Consider the following 16,140-nt stretch of genomic DNA (forward strand, 5'->3'; position numbering starts at 1 on the left):
AAAGGCTCTTAAACACTCTTAAGCTTGTTTTTTTTTTTTTTTTTTTTTTTTCCCTTGTTCTTCCACTTGTGCTCATTTAGTTTCCTTTAAAAGAGTAGGGTCGGGCCTCCCCGGTGGCGCAGCGGTTGAGCGCTGGGTTGCGAAGCTGCCCGCGGCCTCCACAGCGCCGGTTCGATCCCCGGCTGTTCCCCGGCCACCAGAAGCGGGTCCCGCATGGCGCGCAGACCTCTCCTGCCGCCCGCTGCTCCCCTCAGCAGTGTACTTCGGTCCTTCTGCCTGCTCTGCTCCCCGCTCTGGCTCTGGTGAATTCTCTCACCCTCCCGCGCTTCTGACTGTACCCAGTGCATGTATAAACAAACAAACTAAATAAATAAAAACATGCCTCTATTAAAAAAAAATTAAAAAAAAAATAAAAGAGTAGGGTCTCTATTAAGGGAAACGAAATTATAGAATGACTAATTGTCAATGAAGTTATGATAAAGCTATTACATTCTCACCTTACGCATGGCAACATAAATGGGTATAACACCTTTGGAAAACAAGATGACAGTGCATATCAAGAACCATTTAAATATGTTTAAGTCCTTTGATCCACTAATTCCACTTCCAGAAATTTATTCTAAGGAAATAATGTTGTAAAATTGAAACTTTTTTTGAAGTGTTTTAAATAGTAGCAGGGAAATATAAAATATATAATAAGGGAATGATATTGTCATTTGTGTTATATCCTCTAAACAAATGCAAATTAATAATATTTAAAATCATAAGAAATTCTTTATTATGTTCAAAATCAGAATATAAAATAATTTCTATTCTATCAATACAATTAGTTGAACACTGTATATGTATGTCTAGAGACGTGGTTTTCTTGTGAGGATATCAGAATTTAGAGTAAATTTTCACTTATAGTTCCACTAGTATAGGTATAATACTTCTCTAATTCTAATTCTGATTCTATTCCAGTATAATGCTTCTTTAATAAAGAATAAAATAATAGACAGGTTAAAGCAAACCAGTGAATGTATCTTAAGATGTGGCTCCCACAGATAGCTGCAATACTGAGATTTTTAAGCAAGAGAAAATTGTCTCAAGTTACCAGGTAGGAAGATAATTGAACAGCATACTGGACAGCACAGATAAAGACACACCCAGCACTTTAGAGCCTACTGTTGGGTAGCACAATACCCTCTGCTCCTGATTTATAATAAGATTTGCCTTTTGAAATGATGTTTCCTATAAACCTTCATGTTGGCCACTTTTCCTTGATTACATTTTGTTGTAAGATGAATAAATACTTTCTCTTTAAGGTATGCATATATCAATATCATTGTTTTTATTTTGTCTTACAGTTGCTTTTTCAGCAATAATATTTGAGACGATTACAAATGAAGATCTGCCCGTGATCAAGTGTGTTTTAATCAATCATAAGAATGACTCGTCAGTGGCAATATCATCATCACATCCCAGGGTAAAGTAATATTAAAATATTAAATTTAGGTGTTTTCTCTAGAGATCATACTTTGTAAAATATTGAGAACTACCAGGCTAACTGGCTTTTCCTTTTTATGTATTTAATAGTATTTTGTACTCATATGTGGTGCAGATGAACACTTGTACTCACCGCTGCCTGACCCTCCATTCCATCACAATCACATTCTCCATTGGGTTTGAATTCAGGAAGAACATTGATATATGTATAAGTAGCAGAAATTTCCCTTTCTCCTTGTAAACAATCCAGGTTTCTCTCTCAACCTGAGTCCTTAATTTCCAACTGCTTTCTGGATATAGACAAATAAATTTTCCATTTGCTTATTAATCCATCTATATAATTTATTTCACTTCTACAGTATTTCTCACAACCTGCTCCTCTTCTGTAATAATTGATTTCTGTGTATGGCTTTGTCTAGTCCCCAGGCGTGAAAGCTCAGTGTCATTTTGAACTACTTCCTCTCCCTTGCCTTCACATTTGGTTAGTTACCAAGTTTGTCAATTCCCTCTTGCAATGGTTTTCATATAATCACCTAATTAATATTCTCTGGTCCCACTGCCACTTCTCTAATTCAAGGCCTCATGAACTTCCTCACAATCGCAATAATATTATAAGTGGCGTCTTCCTTATGGTTCATCTCAGACAGGGCTGCCAGACTCTTCTTCCAGAAACACAGCTCATACTTTACTGCTGGTTGGAACCTTCAGGGGCTTCTCATGCCTTAGACTGACATGCAAATTGTTTCATAAACTAATCTCAGCTTCATCAAATTCCAGCCTTGATTTTTACATGCTCTTCTTTTTCATGCTATTCATCTAACATAAACTAGGTATTTACTAAAATTAAGGTAAATGATAGAGAACTGAAATTGTAGCAATGTATATACAGTAAAAAATGACCATAAATTAGCCAATTTTGTAGACATTCTAGCTTAAGATTCATACACAGGTATAGTTACTTTGTTTTCTTTTACATAGGGTTCATACATGAACACATGACATGATCACCTGGCCTCTGCCCTCCAAAAAATCAGAGATATTAAAAATACTCTCATTTTTAAAAACAGTGTAACATAGGTTTCAATAACAACATTCAATATAAATATATAACTCCTGATTTAATACTTAACTTTTCTATTCCATAAACATGGTTGGTTTTAATTTTTAACATATTGGTATCATCATATATTGACTTATTAATAATTAAGGCATCTTGTATATCAGTATTTCAGTACAGACAAAAATTAATTAACATTATTTTCTTTGGTACTTTTAAACTTTTAGCATCTTTTAACTGTAAGAAAGTAGCTGTATACATTTGTTTTCTTTTTTTATTTTCTTTTTGTCTAATTTTATTTTTTATATATTAATTTTTTTATTTTTTACATCGTTGTTCATTTTTTTTAAGTTTTTTTTTGTTTTGTTTTGTTTTTGTTTTTTTTAATAATAAATTTTATTTTTATATTCCCCATACAATTGCAACCCCCCTTTTTAAACAATATTTGCTTCCCCCCACCCCCTCAGGTGTAGTCCCCCATAGAGTTTCCTTCACCAATGCACCCATGCACCATCACCTCAGTCCCCTGTGCTCTTCCCTCTCTGTCTCTGATCCCTCTCCCTCCTCCTCTGCTGCAGGATATCTCTGATTTATAATTGTCTGGTTTTGCTTTGTTGTGTTTTGTACTGTTATTATTTTTTTACACTGATGTCTTATTTGGTTCCCCTATATTCCTGCTATAAGTGAAACCATCCGATATTTTTCTTCTTCCTTCTGGCTTATTTCACTGAGCATAATTCCTTCTAGTTCCATCCATGTTGCTGCGAATGGCATGAGTTTCTCTTTTTTGATTGCTGAATAATATTCCATTGTGTATATATGCCACATCTTGATCCAGTCATCTGTTTTTGGGCATTTGGGTGTTTCCAGGTTTTACCTATTGTAAATAGTGCTGCAATAAGCATAGGGGTAGAGGTGGTCTTTTGAATCAATGTTTTTGTGTCCTTTGGTTAGATCCCTAGGAGTGGAATTGCTGCGTCATATGGTAGCTCCATTTTTAATAGAATGAGGAACCTCCCTCCAGACAGCTTTCCATAGTGGTTGGACCAGTTTGCACTCCCACCAGCAATGTAGGAGAGTTCCTTTTTCACCACATCCTTACCAACATTTGTTGTTGCTTGTTTTTTTTTTTTTTTTGATATGTGCCATTCTTACTGGTGTAAGGTGGTATCTCAATGTGGTTTTAACTTGCATTTTCCTGATTATGAGGGATGTTGAACATTTTTTCATATGCCTGTTGGCCATTTGCATTTTCTCTTTGAAGAAATGTCCTTTAAGTTCTTCTGCTGATTTCTTTTCTTTTTTTTTTTTTTTAAGGTTTTGTTTTTTATACATACAAGAGCTGGAGTACAGGCCAGAGATGCAGGGGGGTGAGAGGATCCACCAGAGACAGAGTGGGGAACAGAACAGGCAGACTGACTGAAATACACTGCTGAGGGGAGCAGTGGGCGAGACAGGAGAGATCTGCTTTACCATGTGGTTTCTCCCTGGCTGGCCAGGGATCGAACTCTTGCTGCAGAGGCTGCGGATTGCTTCATAGTGTGATGCTTAATCCCTTGCGCCACCAAAGACTGGATTGTTTGTTTTGTTTTTGTTGAGTCATATGAGTTCTTTGTATATTTTTGTGATCAGTCCCTTATCAGTTGCCTGGAGTGCAAAGATTTTTTCCCAGTCAGTGGGGTGTCTCTCTGTTTTGGTTAATGTCTCTTTTGCTGTACAGAAGCTTTTCAGTTTGATGTAATCCTAAGTGTTTATCTTTTCCTTGACTTTCTTTGCTTTGGGTGATGAGTCTTTAAAGATGTTATGCGATGTATGTCTTGTAGTGTTTTACCTATGTTTTCTTCTGAGTATTTTATGGTTTCAGGTTACATTTAAGTGTTTTCTTATAAAACACCATCTTTAAAAAAATAAACATGATTGGTCCTGGTTCCTAGTATTAAGTCCTGCATTATTTTTCCATGTATTATCAATTATATTCTCATGCAATATTCAGAACTGTATTAAGATCAGTATCTCTTTTTTTTTAATAAATTTTATTTTTATATTCCCCATACAATTGCAACCCCCTTATTTTGACCCCAATCCCTCCCCTCCCGCCCCCGCCCCCCTAAAAGTGTCCTGGTTCATAGTTTTTTGTTGATTTTGATTTTCACTTTCTTATAGTTATTCATTTTGCTGGTCCCTTATTTAAGTTTTCTAGATTCCTGCTATGAGTGAGACCATCCGGTATTTTTCTTTTTCTTTCTGGCTTATTTCGCTGAGCATGATCCCTTCCAGTGCCATCCATGTTGCTGCAAATTGCATGTGTTTATCTTTTTTGAATGCTGAGTAATATTCCATGGTATATATGTACCACATCTTCTTGATCCAGTCATCTAGTTTTGGGCATTTGGGTTGTTTCCAAAGCTTAGCTATTGTAAATAGTGCTGCTATAAACATAGGGGTGCAGGTGCTCTTTGGAATTGATGTTTCTGTGTCCTTTGGGTAAGTACCTAGGAGTGGAATTGCTGGATCATATGGAAGCTCTATGTTTAGTAGGTCCAGAAATCTCCACACAGCTCTCCACAGTGGTTGGACTAGTTTGCACTCCCACCAACAGTGCAGAAGAGTTCCTTTTTCTCCACACCCTCGCCAACATTTGTTGTTGCTAGTTTTTTTAATATGTGCCATTTTCACTGGTGTAAGATGGTATCTCATGGTAGTTTTGATTTGCATTTCCCTGATTACAAGTGATGTTGAACATTTTTTCATATGCCTGTTGGCCATTTGCATTTCCAAGATCAGTACTTCTTAAACAACATTAAGCAGACCACCTTATAACTCCTAATTGCTGTAGAGGAGCCTTCTGGGTCTCATTGGTGGCGCAGGGATTAAAGTCTCACTGCTATCACCAGCCACTGCAGCAAGGGTTTGATCCCACATGGCTTAGCAGACCTCTCCTGTCTCGCCCTCTGCTCTCCTCAGCAGTGTATTTCAGTAGATCTTCCTGTTTTACTCCCCACTCTGTTTCTGATGAATCCTCTAACATGCCTGCCCCCCCACCCTACACACACTCCTCTGGCCTAGACCCCAGTTCTTCTATACATAAGTAAATTACATATTTAAAAAAAAAAAAAGGAGCCATCTTCTTAGTGCCCTTTACCTTGAAGTTGAGGTTGTTCCTTTGGGATATTTTCCCACTTCCGTGTGGAGTTTTAAGGTTTCAGTGTTTTTTCGAAGAACAGTTTTGATTTCTTCCATCACTCTTTTCTCAGAGGCGGCATCTTCCTGGAAGTCCTATAGTTCAGGGATGTTTTGAATAACCAAGCACTCTTTGGTAGACAAAACTTGTCAGTGCAAATCTACTAAATAAGTGTCAACATACTTGCTATATTACCAGTATATCCAGAGCCAAAGTAAGATGATTTTACTGTTCTCACAATCCACTTAATTGCTGTTTAAATTATGAATATTGTTTATAATCTCTGGGATGACAGTTTTGACCATCTCTTTTTATGACCACTTAAAGCCAATTTAGACTAAACATTACAAAATCCTCAAATTTATTTTTAAATAATGATTTTACTACAAGCAATAGGTCTGCAGAACAGCCAAGTGAAATGTACTGCTTCTCCACCTGCAGACTATCAATGTGCACAGGAAGATAATCCCCCACGATTCCGAGATTACCTATTCTTACCAAATAGGCTACAAATTCACTTATATTTCCTTTCCTCCAGAAAGCTAAGGCTGCATTTAGTCTCAAATTCCTGCTAAACAGAACTTGTGCCATTGTGTCATGGTCCCGAGAAACCTAAAACCAAACAAACAAAACATCATTGTGTCTTAAGGATGTGTTTTCTATTTGTGAAGAACTAGAAGTGGTGGAGTTGACCAAATGTGCTTGACTAGCTTGGCATAACTTTTTAGGCAGACGGTCTGCCTGAGCCCATTCATTTTCTTTCTTTGCCATGTCACACCCCCCACTTCTGGGGAACTGTTTTGTGCATTGTAATGAGGACTTGGTTGGAAAGAAAGATAACCTTTCTCTCTACAGCAGATCACCTAACCTGGTTTATCTGGACTTTTCACAGCTTGTCTGACTGTTGTATTTATGTTAGCAGTGAACTGTCTTAGAGATTTCTTAAGTAACTTCACATCCTTACTAGTGAAATTAGAGATGCTTGTTTTAAGATCAAGAGAAAGATGTTCAGGGCCTCGCTGGTGGTGCAAGGGGTTAAGACTCAAAGTATGAAGCTGTCCGCAGTCACCGCGGCACAAGTTCAATCCCAGCCAGGGAACAACCCACATGGCGCAGCAGACCTCTCCTGACTTGCCTGCTGATCCCCTCAGCAATGTACTTCAGTCAGTCCACCTGTTCTGTTCCCCACTCTGTCTCTGGTGAACCCTCTCACCCTCCACACCTCTGGCTTGTACCCCAGTTGTTGTATGCATAAGTAAATAAATCCTTTAAAAAAATAGAAAGATGTTCAACATTTCTACAAAAGTTTATTTTTTTTTTTAACTTATGGGGTTTAGATGCCATAATCTCTTAAATGTCAGTGCTCACCATTGATGGCTGACATACCCTCTCCTTTTCAAGTCTGACTTAGAGCCAATCAAACACAGCTGCACTGAGGCCCTGCCTGCTCTGTATTTTCATCATGTAATTCTTCTTTCCGTTCTCTCATCTCTGAGGTTTGTCTATCCAATTTGTGCCATCTTTAAAATATTTTTAACTTTTAAGCTTGAGAGAATTTGAGGTTTACAGAAAAGTTGCAAAAATAGTGCAGAGCTCTTGAATAACCATCACCCAGCTGGCCCCAATATCAACATCTTACATAAACATAGCACAATGATCAAAACCAAAAAATTAACCTCCGTACAATTCGAGTAACTAAAATTACAGGTCTAATTCGAATTTTACCAGTTTTTCCACTGATGTTCTTTATCTTTTCTGGGACCCTATCCCGGGTCCTGTGTTACATTTAGTTGTGATGTCTCCTTAGGCTCCTCCAAGGTGTGAAAGTTCCTCTGTCTGTCCTCATCTTTCATGACCTTGACATTTTGAAATACCTCTCAATTTGGATTTAATCTGATGTTTTCTCACAATGAGGTTGAGATTATGCCTATTTGGTAAGAGTTTTGTGGAGGTGATGTTGTGTCCCATAACTTCTCATAGAGACACTGAGGGATTCTTATTTTGTCTCATTGGTGGTGACGTGAACTTGAGTTACTAGATAAAGATGCTGTGTGTCAGGTGACACTCTACACAGTGATTATTTTTACTTTATAATTAACAAGTGAGGTGAACTTGAGTTACTAGATAAAGATGGTGTGTGTCAGGTGACACTCTACACAGTGAAGTTATTATTTTTACTTTGTAATTAACAAGTATTCTGGGGGAGATGTAAATATATTTCTTCTCCAGTTTTCACCAACTGATTTTAGCATCCACTGGTGTGTCTTTCTTACAACAGTTATTACTGTGTTATTTGCCTTATGATGATTCTTTTTCTCTCATTCCCTCTACATTTATTCACTGAAATTCTTCTGTGAAAAAGAGCCATCCCTTCTTTATATTTAAAAAAAATTTTTGTTTATTTACATCAGTATGAACTCATAGGTATTTATTTTTTCTACAGGTTATAATCCAATATTATAATTTTTATTTTGTTGGTTAAAATTTTACAGTTTTGGTTAATGGGAGCTACTTTAAGTTGGTTGCTGTGGCCTTTCGACATGTCTTTGACTTTATTCAAGTTCTACCCTACTTTTTGGAACCACTTGATTGTTCAGGCTTATCTTGTATTTTTCCTGCCTGGGCTCTGGAATTAACCACTTTTCCAAGGAACTTGGCGTGGCATTAAGGAGACTTGTTTCTGAAAACTTTTAGAGACCAGGACTAAGATCAAGCTGGGTGTGCTTGTTGCTGGGGTGCCATAGCTTATAGGACTCTCAACAGACAGAAGTAGGAAATACATGTATGCACAGTCAGTATTGCTGAGTCACGTGTTGGTCAGTGAAGGCCTCTGTATGCGGTGGTGGTTCCAAGAGGCTATATCACAGTGGCTAGCTGTGTATTAGGCTCTTCCATCTAGATTTGTGTAATAATGCTCTAGGATGTTCATTCAGCCAGGAAATTACTTAAGGACACATTTCTTAGAACACATCTCTATAGTTAAGTGACACATGACTGTATACTAACCCCCTCTTACTTATCTTTGTCACCTACCTACCTATCTCTATCACCTTAAGTTCACACTAATAATTGATTTCAATTCCACACTAAAGCATTCCCCCTTATTGGTACTTCTCTCTCTGAGAGTAAGAAAACTGGCTCTCACTAGCTATAAAAACTTATTTATTTATTCAATCCTATATTCATAAACTAGTTTCAGAGCTACTAACCCACATCCTCATGAGAAACAGGTTTATTAACTAGAATATAATATTTGTTTATGTTTTATGACTTTAGCCTATAGTATCCAAAATATTATTTTCCAAACTAGCTTAGGTTAGTTATTTTCTTTCCTACCCTTTTCACTATAGTTAGATTATTTAGTTGTAAAACAATTGAGTTCATTAGGCATGCATTTCATTTTGAGGTCCTACCATATACCGTTTGGTTTTAATTATTTTTTGTGTATGTGAAACACGATTATGGTCCCAAAGCTAGAGCTGTATAAGAAGATATACTCAAAGCATCACTCCTTCCTCTTCTTGCTACCAGTTTCTATCCTTTCCCCACCTACATCTTGTACTTTACCAATCCCTTTAGATTTTCTATATTATTCCTGCATTTTGTGCCCAAATACAAGATGCATATGTATTTTCTTATAGCCCCTTTTTTTTGTACATGAAGTGTAGCATCCTTGGAGGCAGATTCTTTAAGCATTTCATTTTCTTCACTTAAAGGATAGCTGGGAAATCACTCCAAAACAGTTTATAGAGACTGTCTTTATTCCTCTATAAACCTGTATTGTGTGGATGTAACATAGTATATCACTCTTCTCTCTATGAGCATTTAGGCTATTTCCAATATTTTGCGATTACAAATGATGCTGCAGTTAATTGTTGGAGGTACATTGCTCAACCTGGGATTGTAAATTCAGATGGTGAATTCATGCATAGTGTTACTAGGTGTTGCCAAATCTCATTCCAGTAGAGTCACAGCAGTTTGTTCTCACTTAGCAATATATGAAAGTAACCATTTCCTCATAGCCATGCCAAAAAAATCTTATCATATTAAAATTTTTGCCTGTCAAATAAGTGATATCTCAGTGTTATTTTAATTTACATTTTCCTAATTCTCAGTGAGTTTGAACATTTTCTCATATGTTTAAGGCCATTCTTTATATTTTGTCTGTGAACTGTTTCCCTCCCCCTTCCCCCATTTTTCTACTCTGCTCTTGGACTTGTGTCCCTCAGTTAATTTTTTTTACATGCTAAGAGTATGAACTCTTTCTTGTGATATATATTGCAAATATTTCTTGCAGTAGTCAGGCTTTATTTTTAACTTTATTCTACACTTCTTTTTTAAATTAATTTTATTTATTTATTTTTAATATTTTATTTTATATAATTCTTACATCATTTTTCATCTTTGCACAATGTATGCATTTTCGTTATGGTTATATTCCCCATACAACTGTACCCCCCTTATTTTGACTCTAGTCCTTCCTCTCCCCGCCCCTCCCTTCCCCTTGCTTGTTGATTTTGATTTTTACTTTGTATTGATTAGTCTTTTTCCTGGTCTCTTATTTAAGTTTTCTAAATTCCTGCTATGAGTGAGACCATCCGGTATTTTTCTTTTTCTTTCTGACTTATTTCGCTGAGCATGATCCCTTCTAGCTCCATCCATGTTGCTGCAAATTGCATGTGTTTATCTTTTTTGATTGCTGAGTAATATTCCATTGTGTATATGTACCACATCTTCTTGATCCAGTCATATATTTTTGGGCATTTGAGTTGTTTCCATAGCTTAGCTATTCTATACACTTCTTTTAGGATTCAGCTCAATGCTGGACTTCAGTGAGGCATTCCCACAATTCAGCCTGGAAGTCACCTGCCAGTCCTCTGAAGATCCAGAGCACTTAAATTTACCTTTCAGAGTACTTGGCTTTTTTTGTAGGACACGTGTGTTTTATTTATTTATTTATTTATTTTTATTAAATAATAAATTTTATTTTTATATTCCCCCATACAACTGCACATGCCCCATTCTGACCCCAATCCCTCCCCTCCCGGCCCCCACCCCCCAAAAAGTGTCTCTGGTTCATAGTTTTTTGTTGATTTTGATTTTCACTTTCTTATAGTTATTCTTTTTCCTGATCCCTTATTTAAGTTTTCTAGATTCCTGCTATGAGTGAGACCATCCGGTATTTTTCTTTTTCTTTTTTTTTTTTTTGGCTTATTTCACTGAGCATGATCCCTTCCAGCGCCATCCATGTTGCTGCAAATTGCATGTGTTTATCTTTTTTGAATGCGGAGTAATATTCCATGGTATATATGTACCACATCTTCTTGATCCAGTCATCTATTTTTGGGCATTTGGGCTGTTTCCAAAGCTTAGCTATTGTAAATAGTGCTGCTATAAACATAGGGGTGCAGGTGTTCTTTGGAATTGATGTTTCTGTGTCCTTTGGGTAAGTACCTAGGAGTGGAATTGCTGGATCATATGGAAGCTCTATGTTTAGTAGGTCCAGAAATCTCCACACAGCTCTCCATAGTGGTTGGACCAGTTTGCATTCCCACCAACAGTGCAGGAGAGTTCCTTTTTCTCCACAACCTCGCCAACATTTGTTGTTGCTAGTTTTTTTAATATGTGCCATTCTCACTGGTGTAAGATGGTATCTCATGGTAGTTTTGATTTGCATTTCCCTGATTACAAGTGATGTTGAACATTTTTTCATATGTCTGTTGGCCATTTGCATTTCCTCTTCAGAGAAGTTTCTTTTTAGCTCTTCTGCCCATTTTTTGACTGGGTTATTTTCTTTGTTGTTGTTGAGTCTCATCAGCTCTTTGCAGATTTTTGTGATCAGTCCTTTATCATTAGTGTTGGGTGCAAAAATGTTCTCCCAGTTGGTGGGGTTTCTCTTTGTTTTTGTTATTGTCTCTTTTGCTGTGCAGAAGCTCTTTAATTTGATGTAGTCCCAGCTGTTGATCTTTGCCTTCACTATCACTGCTTTGGGTGATGTGTCTGTAAAGATGTCTTTGATATGCAAATCACGTAGTGTTTCACCTATATTTCCTTCTATGTATTTTATGGTTTCAGGTCTTATGTCTAGTTCTTTAATCCATTTTGAGTTGATTTTTGTGTATGGTGTGAGGTAGTGGCCAAGCTTCATTCTTTTGCATGTAGCGACCCAGTTTTCCCAGCACCATTTATTGAACAAACTTTCTTTGTTCCAATGCATAGTCTTTGCTCCTTTGTCAAAGATTAGTTGACCATAAATCTGTGGGTTTATTTCTGGATTTTCTATTCGATTCCATTGGTCTGTATGTCTGTTCTTGTTCCAATACCATGCAGTTTTGATGATTATGGCTTTGTATTATAGTTTGAAGTCTGGGAGTGTGATGCCTCCATTTCCTTCTTTTTTTTTCAGTAGAGCTTTGGCTATTCGGGGTTTTTGGTGATTCCATATGAATTTCATCAATAATTGTTCTATTTCTTTGAAGAATGACATTGAAATTTTGATTGGAATAGCATTGAATCGGTATATTGCTTTTGGTAGGATGGCCATTTTAATAATGTTTATTCTTCCAATCCATGAGCAGGGGATGTCTTTCCATTTCTTTGTGTCTTCTTCTATTTCTTTTAACAGGGACACGTGTGTTTTAGTTTTCTCTTCCTACTAGACTCAAAAGTCTTAAAGAAACAGATCAGCACTTTTTTCTTTTATAGTTCCATGGTACCCAGCAGCTGATCTCGCACTTATCAGATATTGACTAAAAGAACTTATTTAAATGTGAACAAATAAAACTAGAAATATGGTTTATTATCAGTAACAGGGAATTACCTTGCTTTCAACTGAAGAAGTGTGTGTGAGTGTGAGTGTGAATGTATGCACACTCACATACACTATGCTACATATTGGGATAGAAGGTGAGGAAGGGGTCCAATGGCAGAAGTTGCTACTACACTCTCTTCTCAATATATCTCAGTTATTCAATGCAGGTCAAGAGTGTGGTGGTGACAATAGCCGATGGGGATATCTGGCCCATATTTAGATTTTTCAATTCCTTCTAACACAAATATCAATCTACCATTACTATGTTGATTCTTATCTACATGCCAATAATTGCAGAAACATTTCCCTATATACTATAGACTACTTATATATTATGAACTTTTTGGTTATTAATTATGTTAGTTTGCTAGAACTGCATTAGAAAGTATCACAGACTGGGTGACTTAAATAACACAAATTTATTGTCTCACAAAGTTCTGGAGGCTAAATCTAAAATCTAGATGGCAGCAGACCTCATTCCATGAGGGAGGACTGTTCCAGGCCTCTTTCTTTGACTTGTAGATGGCCCTCTTCATGTTCACATGGCTTCCTCTGTGTGCATATCTTCTCCAAATCTCTGCCCATAGGGAACCAGTCATATTGGGTTAGAGCTACCCTAGTGGCTTCATTTTAACTCAGTTACCTCTGCAAAGACCCTATCTCCAAGTGAGGTCACATTCTGAGATTCTGGGAATTGGGACTTCATCATATGAAGGTGTGGGGTTGGGAAGGACACACAATCAACCCATAAGTGTCTGTAAAACATTTTGGAAGTGGGGCCTTCCTGGTGGCGCAGGGGTTAAAGACAGCACTATCAAGCTGTCGCCAGCCACTGCAGCACGAGTTTGATGCCCTGTCAACCAACATGGCGCAGCAGACTTTCCTGCCTCACCTGCTGCTCCCTCCAGCAGTGTTTTTCAGTAAATCTGCCTGTTCTGCTTCCCACTCTGACTCTGGTGAATCTTCTCATCCTCCACACCTCTGACTTACACTCCAGTTCTTGTATGCATAATTAAATAAATCTTGGAAAAAAAAAAAACATTTTGGAAGTGCAGCCTAAAGTCATCTATTTTTTTCTTTAGAGAATTTTAATTAATAGAACTTTCAGGCAGCGGCATGTTCTCAATGGTTATAATGCACAGGGGTGTTATGAGTGGTGTGTCAATGTGTGTGTATTTGGTAAGTTCCCAGCTGAGAAGACACACTAAACATGCACTTGTAGTAAATGCACATTGTTTCTCCTACATTGCAGGCATCGGAATTCCAGGAAGATCTTCGGTGTGCCCTGAAGCCTGAGCATGCAGAGGCTGTCTATGAAGCAACTGCTGTGGAAGTGGATGCATCTGCCTCTGTCACACTGCAAGTGCTGGTCAACACCCCAGGGAACATCTCCTGTTTCTGGATCTTTAAACACATCTCCTTGAATTGTCAGCCATATTTTGATTTACAAAACAGGTAAGGGGTGGTAGGGAATCATCACCACAGGAATTGGGGAGAAATAATTTCTTGCCATAAAATGTTGGTCTGGATTTTCTTATCAAATGTTCATTGTACTCTCATCTCCAGTGAAAGAATGAACTAAAACCCTGCTTAGAGCATGAATACATGATGTTATGTATTTGTCAACATATACATATACAACTGTGTTGTGTTATATATATATATATCCAACACAAAACATAACTTGTGATGAAAACTACAGATTTTAGTTAACATCGGTTGTAACAGGGCCTCCCTGCTGGCACAGGGGTTAAAGACAGTGCTATCAAGCTATGGCCAGCCACTGCAGCATGAGTTCAATCCCCGGCCAGGGATCTGACCCACATGGCACAACAGACCTCTCCTGTCTTGCCCACTGCTCCCCTCAGCAGTATATTTCAATCAATCTGACTGTTCTGTTCCCCACTCTGTCTCTGGTGAATCCTCTCACCCCACACTTCTGGGTCTACACCCTAGTTCTTGTATGCATAAATAAATAAATCTTAAAAAAAAAAAACCTCAGTTGTAACAAATATACCACATCAATTCACAATGTTTATACTGAAAACTACATGTGCACGTGTGTGGGAGGGCGTATGGTATGTACTTTCCCCTCAATACCACTCAAAATCTAAAATTGCTCTAAAAAGTAAAGTCAGTTGATTTTAAAACAAATGTATAGATATACTCAGGACCTAAGAAAACAGTGAGTAGCTGGCAGAATACAAAACAGTGAAAAGAATATTTGGGAATTTTAAGGTGTCTTGTTTTTAATTTTGATTTTGTCTTCAAGATAAAAATTACCAAGTTTTTACTATAGTCTAATGAAAGTAGCTAGAAACTTACTACTTAAAGTAGTAAGAAGCTTCTTTTTTTTTAAGATTTTTTTTATGCATACAAAAACTGGGTTACAGCCCAGAGGTGTGGGGTGGGGGTGAGAGGATTCACCAGAGACAGAGTAGGAAACACAACAGGCAGATCGACTGAAATACACTGTTGAGGGGAACAATGGGTGAGTCAGGAAAGGTCTGCTGTGCCATGTGGGTAGCTCCCTAGCCAGGGATCGAACTTGTGCTGCGAGGATGTGGACTGCTTCATAGGCTGCATCTTAACCCCTTGTGCCACCAGAGAGGCCCTAAGAAGCTTCTTTTTGAGAAATGGTTGGGGACAGAACATTTGGTCATATCTATTTTGTTTCACAGTCTGATAAGCAGAATTGCAATGATAAGCAATATTTGTGAGGAACACTGAAAAAAGTCTTAGCCAAGATTTGTGGTTTTTATGTCCACACGTACATAGCTAGCTGTGTGCTGATTGCTGCCCCCTGCTGTCCCTCCATTTGCTGAGGGGCAGGAAGCAACATCCATTTAATTCTAAGATCATCTTTCTCTCTAATTCTTGGGGGTACTGGATACCCCAAAACTATAGAAGATGCCTTGTCTCTCCAGGAACAGTGCAGTATGTGGCACCCAAATGGCTAAAGTGGGTATCACGGACTTGACTCAGAAATGGGAGACTCTGTGATGGACTTGTACCCAGAATTTGCATTTGTTTCTTTAGGACAGACAAGTTTTTTAGTAATTTTTGGGACAATGACTGTAATTCTGAAGGTTGGTTCTAAATCTTGGTACACATTCATTTTCCTTTCCTCTTTTGAGATGGTTTACTCACTTCTGTTTTTGGTTAATTTTTTCTTGGGGTTAAATCAAAGAATTTAACCAGAGTTTTGTCTAAAGAAATGTTCTGGTAATCTTATTAAAATTTTATGTCACAACAGTTCTCGCTGAATCAAAACCAAAAAGTAACATTAAAGAAATGTAGGGTTCTCAACTCTCCATGAGACATTGCCTGCTTTGCTTTAGGACAGGTAATCAGAGTGCTAGCCAAAGTCAAAGATCTTATGTGGATTACTTAACTCAATACCAATATATTATTAAGCAGTTTTTCTACAGAAATGAATTTTGGAAATTCTTACCTGGATGCTGACTCATACTCAAAAAGAGTAAACACCTAAGCCTTGATGACTGTCAAATAATGTATGATATACACAACAGTTTACAAATGATATTAGAAGAGTAAATGGTTCAGAAAAAGAAAGCACATCACCAAAATATCTACAAAAAC

At 37.5% G+C, this 16,140-nt stretch overlaps 1 protein-coding gene across 1 annotated transcript in view; it reads left to right on the forward strand.

Moving 5' to 3' along the window:
• The window catches only part of FLT3 (fms related receptor tyrosine kinase 3), a gene marked incomplete at its 3' end in the record, with an annotated part of 92,529 nt that overhangs the window by 13,117 nt on the left and 63,272 nt on the right, over window positions 1-16,140 (forward strand). Inside the window, exons 2-3 of the mRNA XM_084235957.1 lie at window positions 1,350-1,468; window positions 13,790-13,992. Of these exons, the coding sequence (XP_084092083.1) occupies window positions 1,350-1,468; window positions 13,790-13,992 (322 nt within the window). The remainder of the gene's footprint in view (window positions 1-1,349; window positions 1,469-13,789; window positions 13,993-16,140) is intronic.

The sequence above is a fragment of the Talpa europaea genome (genome assembly GCF_964194135.1).
Source record: "Talpa europaea genome assembly, chromosome: 6".
Classification (NCBI taxonomy): domain Eukaryota; kingdom Metazoa; phylum Chordata; class Mammalia; order Eulipotyphla; family Talpidae; genus Talpa; species Talpa europaea.